This window comes from Sebastes umbrosus, chromosome 6 (assembly GCF_015220745.1).
Source record: "Sebastes umbrosus isolate fSebUmb1 chromosome 6, fSebUmb1.pri, whole genome shotgun sequence".
Lineage (NCBI taxonomy): Eukaryota > Metazoa > Chordata > Actinopteri > Perciformes > Sebastidae > Sebastes > Sebastes umbrosus.
In genome coordinates, this window is record NC_051274.1 from 31,923,548 (window position 1) to 31,933,083 (window position 9,536).

General features: G+C 43.4%; 1 protein-coding gene across 14 annotated transcripts in view; it reads left to right on the plus strand.

Annotated features, from left to right (window-relative positions):
• casz1 (castor zinc finger 1) overlaps positions 1–6,042 on the plus strand; it is a 224,844-nt gene extending 218,802 nt beyond the window's left edge. For 12 of the 14 annotated variants that reach the window (XM_037772598.1, XM_037772599.1, XM_037772593.1 and 9 more), the window contains 3 exons: positions 506–713; positions 1,556–1,924; positions 2,692–6,042. In XM_037772598.1, the coding sequence (XP_037628526.1) occupies positions 506–713; positions 1,556–1,924; positions 2,692–3,962 (1,848 nt within the window). In that variant the 3' untranslated portion in view covers positions 3,963–6,042. The remainder of the gene's footprint in view (positions 1–505; positions 714–1,555; positions 1,925–2,691) is intronic. The other 2 variants (XM_037772603.1, XM_037772604.1) reach the window with 1 other exon arrangement.
• The last annotated feature ends 3,494 nt before the right edge of the window (positions 6,043–9,536 follow it).

The window sequence follows — 9,536 nt, forward strand, 5'->3', positions numbered from 1 at the left end:
GATAGATAGATAGATAGTAACTTTATTGATCCAGAGGGAAATTCAAGTTTCCAGTATCACAGTTCCATAGTGCAAAACATGTTAGTAAAAAGGCAGTAAAAAAGTAGAAGAAGCAAAGAGACAGACATTTTGACAGAATATGACAGGAGAATAGAAATAATTTTGTTTTACTTCGGGACAGCAGACGTTTTACTTTGCGTCCGGTAGTCGCTTTCAGTTGTTTTTAGGTTATTTTTAGGAATATGTGGCAAAAAGGAGCATACTATGCAACTCTGACTGGTTTTACTGGAATATGTGTAATCACAGACAAATTATGAAAAATGAAAAATTTTAATTAATTAAATAAATAAATACAATTCATAACATGATGAATTGTGAGTATGAAGACATTGGACAATAAATACATCATGCAATCTTAACATTTCTTTTAAACTTTGGTGAGGCACTGCCTACTCTATCTACCCTGACCACACATCATTTACAATGAAGATTATTTGTTTTCCAGGTGATGCCACTCGGTCAGAGGGCCGACGGCATGATCGGGGGCCATTCTGGTGTCAACTCCAGCTTCTCTTCCGGCATCATGGATGAGACCGATGATTACATGGACTACATGGGAGGAGGGGGCAGCCCCTTGGGCCTCTCCTCAGAGTCCTCCAATCAGGACCGGAGCTGCTCCAGCACACCTGTAGGCAACGATGGTTCTCCAGCAGGTGAGAATATGTTTAAAAAAAAATACCCGACAGGTGTCTCTAAGTATCAGCATGTATAGTTTAGTTTATACAAGTATTCTACTCTGACATTCAGCGTCATTCATCATGCTTCACTCAGTCCACATTCATCTACCATACCCAGAAAACCAGTCATTTCATTCTTCAATCATGTATTTTGTGATTTAGTAGTTTGACTTGCAATCAATAACATAATGGCACATCAGTCATAATATATGAGGTTGATGACAATGCTGTATTCTTATGTTCTGAGTCGTGGACAAGGTCTTTTTGCAGTTTGCCTGGTCATCCTCATAAAACATCCATTTTGTACATCAGTGGTTTGAGTTATTGCACTGTATGTAGCTTATTACATTTTCCTTTGGCCAGAGATCATCCTTGTGGCTTTATGTCTACTTTAGCACTTTTCGTATTTTGAATTGTGGGAGAAAGGAAAGGAAAGGAAAAGAAAGGAGAAACAGCCTCATTTCCCCTCAAACTTACAGAATAAATGGATTCTCCTCTGCTTTATTTTTATTTTTTTCTAAATCTGAGCCTGCCTGTGATTTTCACATTTCTCCATGTGTTTGCCAATATTATCCACTACTCTCATCATTGTTGTTTTGGCTGGTGTTTGGGTTACTTGTCTTGAATGGGCATCATTTTGTATCATTCTCTTATCTTTTATCTTTCCCTTTTTACCTCCCATCCCTCTGTGTGTGTGTGTGTGTGTGTGTGCGGGTGTGTGTGCGTGATTTGACCCTTGTTTTTTTGTGTACCCGTCTGTGTGTGTTTCTTCCCCTCTTGTCTGTCCTTCACCCTCTCTGGTCAACCTGTCTCTCCAGGACAAGGCTGGCTCGCCACCACTTCTGCTCCCACCACCCCTGCTGACACTAGCGCTACCCAAAATGCACCTCCTTCTTCCCCTCCTCCTCCTCCACCACCACCGCCACCTTCTCTTCCTCCTCTTTCCTGCGCTCCTCATCCTGGCCTACAGTCCCAGGTCCCATCCCTCTCTCCCGCTCTCCTCCGACCTCCTCTCTCCTCACTCCCATACCTCCTCTCTCCATCCTGTCTGTCATACTCTCTGCTCAGCGCCTCTCTGGGAGCCACTCGGAGTGTTGTCATGCCAACCAACACACCAGCTTTCAGCCCCATCATTGCCACTCCGTCTCCGGTTAAAAATGACGTCCCTATAGTGCAGGATGCTGCAGGTACTTATCCCCGGCGCAAACCAACACTGCAGCTGTCACTCTCAATTGAGTCCTGTGCAGTATTTAACTGTGTGATCCAGTCTTTCTCTGCAGTATTGTTGTGGAAAGACGGGGAAATAAAAGGGGCTTCCCAGCATGCAAAACATATAGATAGAAAATGTGCATGCTTACTGATTGGGTACAGTGACAGAACAAATGTGTATGTTTAGCTCACCCGCACCTTTGCGTGTGTTTTAGTATGACTAGGATTTAGAGATAGAGCAGTAAATTTGGCACCTGTAGTATGAAGCCTGGGCCTTGTTTAGCTTCCATTAACAAGGCTGCATCTCTTCAGCAGCCTCTTATTTTAATCACGCCGCAAGTTTTATCGAGGCCCACTGCTTCCTGTCTTGCAGAACAGGGATCACATCATTAGCAGTGACCCCAGGGTGTAGCAAAAGGTGGGTGCCCCCTCATAAAACAACATGGAGATAAGAGGGTCGGTTAAGACCCACAGCTCCGCCTCTGTTTGGAGGCTGGAGACACCCTGTAAAAGTGTCATGTTCCAAAGTCAATCTATCATTTTCCCCCTCCTTTAATCATTCTGGGAATTAGGAATAAAAAAAAAAAATGTGTTTGTGCTTACTCAGCTGTGAACCACTTCTGGCTGAGTAAGGTCGCACATTAGAGTTTCAACCAGGACGGTCTCGCTGTGTAATTTGCTTGTAATTTTACTTTGCGAACCAAGTGATTATTGTTTAATGTGCCTCCTGCCTTCATTCTTTCAGGCAACACCATCTCCATTCCCACGGCAACTGGTGCAAAGAAGCGCTTCTGGATCATCGAGGACATGTCGCCGTACGGCAAGCGCCGCAAGACCGCGTCGTCGCGCAAGATGCTGGACGAGGGGATGATGCTGGAGGGCTTCAGGCGCTATGACCTCTACGAGAACTGCAAGGACCCCGGCTGCCAGTTTTCCCTGAAGGTGACCCACTACCACTGCACGCGTGAGAACTGCGGCTACAAGTTCTGCGGCCGCACCCACATGTACAAGCACGCGCAGCACCACGACCGAGTGGACAACCTGGTCCTGGACGACTTCAAGCGCTTCAAATCCTCCCTCAGCTGCAACTTCCCCGACTGCCAGTTTTCAGGCAACAGCACCCACTTCCACTGTCTGCGCTGCGGCTTCCGCTGCACCGACAGCACCAAGGTGACGGCCCACCGCAAGCACCACGGCAAGCAAGATGTGATCACCGCCGCCGGCTTCTGCCAGTTCAGCTCCAGCGTCGATTGTGAGGTTCCCGACTGCAAATATAAGCTCAAGTGCTCGCACTTCCACTGCACCTTCCCCGAGTGTAAGCACACGGTGGTGGGCATGTCCCAGATGGACTCCCACAAGAGAAAGCACGAGAAGCAGGAGCGGGGCGAGCTGCCGTCTGTGTCGCCCAAACGGGAGGGCGTGCACCACCACCTGGGAGGAAGCGTGTCAACGGTCCCTCCGGCCTCTATGGGTCTTTCTACTTCCTCACCCGGTGGCATCCACGGGTTGTCCCGCAGCATTAACAGCAGCGCTCCCTCCATGCTCTACCCAACGGGCGGCCTCGGGTCCGAGTACAACCACCTGTACCAGCCGTCCTCCATCAGCCTGGACGGCTCCCTCAACCTGGGCACCGACGCCAGCAGCTCCCTGTTCTTCCTGAAGAACGCAGCCGGTCTGGGTCTCAGCGACTCACTGGACCTCAGCAAGAAAATGCACCACGACGCGGCGCGGTCAAGCCACAACCCGGCGCCCCCCCAGCTGGGTCTGCCGGCAGCTCAGGACGACACCACGGGGACGTCCGGAGAGGCCGAAGACGACCTGTCGCCAGAGGAGGAGGCGCACGCAGAGGAGGAGGAGGAAGAGGAGGACGAGGAGGAGGAGGCAGAGCTCAACAGTGACTCGAATGATGATTCGATGGCGGAGCCCGATGGCGAGAAGAACAATGGCGAGAGTTTTGATGCTTCCGTTAACCACACTGATACTTCCCGACTGGAAAAGCAAGACGTTGACCCGTGAAAGATAAACTAGCAGTGACTGTAGGGACTGAAGAAATACTCTGTGTACTATGAACAAACAAAAATGAAAGTGGCCTCATTTATCATGTTTAGAGACTTCAGATGACAACAAAAAAAACAGCGTGGAGAAAAATGACGGCCCAAAAATGATTTATTATGATGTTTACAAGATGACCAACATTATTAATTCAATTATGCATTAAAAGAAAATATGAACGGAGACACACAGAATTAGGCCCTGGTTTACACACGGGGCAGCAATGTAAAGCATTTTACTACACATCAGTCTTTTTGTGTGCGTGCATGTTTGACTTTAATTTATTTTAATTTTTTTCACTTTTTTGTGTGTGGATAAAACAAGAAAAACGTCAGAAAAACAAAAAATCTCTCTATATAACTATATATGTAAGTGTGTGTGTGTGTGTGAACGATGATATACAAAAGGAAACTGCTGGCTGTGGATACATAGAAAAAGGGACGTGAATCACTAAGGGGGAAACAGGACGCGTTCAAACATTTGATCTTTTTCTTTTCTGTATAATTATTATTATTATTATTATTAATTATTATGAGACACTGAGAGAAAAGGGAGTTACATTTTGCTTGTTCCCAGCTCTCTCAGATGTTTTTCTTTGTTCTCAGTGACATGTGGAATTGACCAGTAAATATTTGGTCAGTCTCGGCGTCTGGCGAGCCGCCGCTTTTCAACAGTTCTCTGACATTCTGCTAGAAATGTTCGACTAGCACCAAAACCAAGCTCAGTCCTTGTAACTTTAACCCCCCTTTCTGCGGAGGAATCAAGTTTGTGTGTGAATAGTGCACTTTTATATTAGCTGACCACGATGATTACGATGATGATAGATGACTCATGAGCATATTTAAAAAATATTTTTGTTACCATTTGCATCTTTGCATTACAATGTCGTTTTTTGTTGTGTTGTTAGTCAGAAGCATATCGATCTGTAAGCAGGCGAGGTCGTGATTAACGGCCTGGAGAGTCAGGATGTGGAGGATGAGATGGGGGGGGGTGGGGTCAGACTGACCAGAAGAAATGATGAGTCACTCAGATGCAGAGCGAAGGGGGACGACAGAGGAAGCGTCAGGGTGTTTTATGTTGAAAAATTTGCAGACCGAAAATGTCTCAACGGCATTTTGTTTCCACTCACTATGGCTGTGGTTGAGCTCCTGTTGTTAACGGTTTTTATTTAATATTTATGTGACCTTCCAATGAGAAATTTCTAGGGTGTTATTGCACTTTTTAGGTTCATTTTTACCGTCTGAAAAAAAAAAAAATGATATATATCTTTTAACAGGGAATTTTTTTTGCTTTAAAGATGTTGTTTTAGTTCACATTTGCTTTAATGCACAAATAGATGTTAGTGTGACAAAGAACTGTTGTTCTGTGATTTATTTAAAGACTGGTTTTTATTTTGCTTCTGTGATTCGACAGTTTGAAGAAAAAAGAAAAAAAAGGAAATGGGAGCGCCAGAAAAAACGGTGCCCTGATGAGAAACACTAATACGGACTGTGATTTTTAAATGAATTCTTAAGAAGTTCATGGTAATGCTCTCTTACTGTAGTACTAAATTATAAATCTGTCAAAGCTCCCCTCTCTGGTTTATACTGAGCAAATATGTTCGACCGAGAAGTGGACACACTGATCATGAATTATCTCCTGAGCTTGGCATTGGAAATCATAATATAGGGAATAATAATGTGTGTAGATGATATTCCACCAGATATTGTTTTGAGAAGAAAAAAAAAAAAAAAAAGGTTGTACAGTATTTTCCTCTGTAAAAAAATAACTATATATGAACAAAATGCTCTTTGATGAACAGCTTCCTTTAAAAAGAAAACCGTTAAGAGGAGAAATGAATAATAAAAAGTTAAAAATTCAAATAGCCTCATCATAGTTTGCTTGTGTGCGTGACCTTTTTTAATTACCCCCAGATTTTTTGGGAAAAGTTGTTCATACTGTAGCATTGGCAGATTCCGTTATGATGTTTGCAGTATATATATATATTTTTTCTTTTTCCAAACTATGTCAGAAGCTCAAACTAAAATACACTGATTTGAATTCATTCATCGATGTTTCTGTTTTATTTAACGACTCGTTTTATTCATTGTCATTTTACTATGTGTGTGCTTTTGTTTTTTTTCTCCCCCCCCCACCTCATTAATTGAAATTCTTGGTTTCTATTTACTTTGCTGTGGGCATGCCTCGTTCACAGACTGAACTGTCTCCGGGGACTCTGCTGCGAAGCAGAGGCGTCACCACGTCTGTTTTGTTTTCTCATCAGATTACTGTCGGGGCTGAGAGACGTTGTGCACTTGAATTCAGCTTATGTGAGTGTGTGTGTGTGTGTGTGTGTGAGGGTGTAAAATAGCAGGATTTGTAAAAAGTTGAAAATAAAGAAAGTATAATTATTAAAACAATACACATGTAGTGATTGATAGTGCTTCGGGCCTGAGGACATTTTGGGTCACGTGTGGAGGGGGAAGGTGCTGCTGGACGACAGCGGGGCAAAAGGTCACGGCGGCGATCTCTCTGTCTCTTTTTCTATCTGTCAGTGACACTACTGAAGTGTGTGTGTGTGTGTGTGTGTGTGTCTCCCCCCACGAGAGAGACAGATAGGCCACGGCTGTAAGAACACAGACCTGTGGCTCCGTCCCAGCTGCTCAGAGCTTCGATTCATATTTCACGACCTTGTGCGCCTTTTTCCCCCTGCTTTGTTCCACTTTAAATCCAACTGGGAAACTTTTTCTGTCGCAGAATTTTTTGAAGGAACCAACAAAAAAAAAAAAGAATCTGCATTCATGCAGGTAGAGGAATCAACAATATTTGTTGTTGGGGTCGCCCCGTTGTTCACGCTTGACATTGGCGGTGCGAGAACAAGATCAGAGCTGAGGACCATTAGGGAGATTTAGAGGCCTGCTTCTGCTAACAAGATGGCTCTCTGTGTCTTGTTCAGTGTTAACAGGGCACATTTATTTATTTTAGTTTTTTTTAGTTTCTTGCCTTGAGCCATGTGCTGGGTTCTCCTCCCACTCCCTCATGTCACCCAGTGGCCAGTGTGCTGCTTCTCTCTGTCCCCTTCGTCTACAGCTGTTCCTGTCCTTCCTCCTTCTCTTCCTTGTGATGTTTTTTTTTTTTAATAAAAAAAAAAGGAAAAAAAAAAATCGGGTAAAGGCATCACCATCTGTCAGCCAGCTGGCATCCTGTATATAATCTACCAGAAAAAAAAAAAAAGAATAAACATGAAAATTATATTACACAAAAACCAGACGGAAACGACCTCCAAATCCTGCATAGGCTGCTGCCGAAACGACAGATCATTTTACTGTTTTAATTAACAGAGTAAAAAGGATGGTATAAAAAAGTGGTGGGGAAATAAACTGAGATGTATTTCCACTGCTGGGAAAAAAAATGTAATATGAAAGCCTGCTTACTGCGCAGCGTAGTGGATAAACAGAGCAACATTTTAGACTTTGTAAAAATATATTGCACTTTTGGACTAAAAGCCATCTCCCGTTTGCGTTCAATTTGGCTCCACTCATGAGACATTTTATATGACAAAGTAGACAATGAAGCAATTTTTTAAACGTCTCTACTTGAATTTGTTGCCCTCAGCACTACTATTCATTCTTGTCGTATTGCTTATTTCCACTTGGATACAGTGCTGTTCATCTTCATTGTGCTATATTTATGTTTTTTCCTCTGTTTCTGCATGTCTTATGCAAAGATTGAGCTTTTCACTCAGTGAAATAAAAACGTACTGAACGACTTTAGGCCTGTTTTCAGTGTCCATGTATTTTCTTTTTCAACAGATGCACACTTTCTACCTTTTCACAAAACACACCACCAGGCCGTATATATATTTATATAAGAAGTGCCAACAATGTGTGCGTGCGTGCCGGCCATCGCTGACATGCAGTGGGTTGATGTGCCAGGAACAGGTTGAGTGAGCAGTGTGGGGAGGCGACAGTCGGGGCTGGGAACACATACGACAGGTGTGCGCTGCATATGTGGTCACATGACGCCTATAAGGCAGATTAGGGCCCAAACAGATGAAGCGCTGCTTAATGGCAGCTTTTATTAAGTTCACAAAGCGTGGAGGGAGGGAGGAGGGGGGAGAACAGAGGAAAAGCAGGTGGCTGGGCCTGTGCACTCTTAGATGAAGACAGATATTGTACAGTGGAGTCTGAAGAGGGTAGCCACTGTGGAAGGATTTATGAAGATTTGCCCGCCCTGGACTCGCCGCCTGCCTTGTTCCAACGAGTCCTGCAGTAATACAGCCAGAGAGAGGGGGAGAGAGCTGGGAGAAGCTCACAGAGAAAAATGTGCCGGCCAAGAAGCCGGAGAGTGTGATCATATAAGATGAGATGAAACTATAATAATACCTGCAGGGACGGTCCGTCACTGCTGCAACAAAAAGGGGAAAAGGGCCAACAGGAATAAAAATAAATGAAATCGTATTCATACACACAACCAATAATGACACGATGACACTATAAAAACGCAGATTACATTTAAGATAATGAGCAAAATAGCAGCTGATTGTGATGAACAACTTTGACATGCATTATGAAATAATAATAAATATCAGTATACTTGTAATAGACTATATATAACAGCAGCAAAAACATCATCATATACACAATACTGGGTTTAAAGAAAGCGTTAAGACATAAAGATGTGCATTGACATAATAAAATATATACCTAAATAGTGTATATTCAACTACAGATATATGAAGATAGCTAAAACTGTGCCAGTGGGTTTATACATTACATTTACATTTTTCTATTTGCTATATAAAGTCAACACTCACTATATTGAACATGTTGAATGTGAGCATACAGGTGTCATATCTGCACAAAGATGAACCAAACGGCTCCAGGTCGTTAAAGTTGAGGCACACGGGCTCTGATTGGCTGAGTCTGTCTGGACTGTATGTACTTTACAGCGAGACGGCTGCCAACATACACGGAGCACCTGCAGGGCTCCATGTATGTTTTAGGGCCTGAGACAGAGAGACTTCAGTGAGATGTGCTCTTTACAATACAGTTCAGTTCAGTTCACATCTCTCTGTAAAACAAACAGACTCTTCACTAGTTTGTTCATCAGTCTGGTTGGTGCTTTCAGACTCGCATTTTTGGGGGAAGATATTCCTATTATTCCTGAAGCTGATATTATTTCACTAATAATTGGTTGGAGTCAGACAAATGAGAAATTAATGAATCTTTGCAGTAAAATATTCACCACTTTAATAGCGATGTTCGTAGTCTGATAAACCCACTGCACACTACCCGCTCAGCACCAAACAACAGACAGACAAAGTTAGAGACTAGCCGGTGAACATAGTGGAGCGTTCAGCTGCTAAAGAGCCAGATGTTTCTCTCAGGAGCTGGTGGAGACCAAAAACAGAGCTAAAATGAGAGTGAATATTAGACTTAATATTCACCAGGTGGACAGAAACACAACTCAAATTCAAATCTACAGGATGTGTAAATAAGCAATGGTCTGTGTTGCTTGTGATAATATGTTAATGTTCTGTTTACAGCTTGTTTCCAC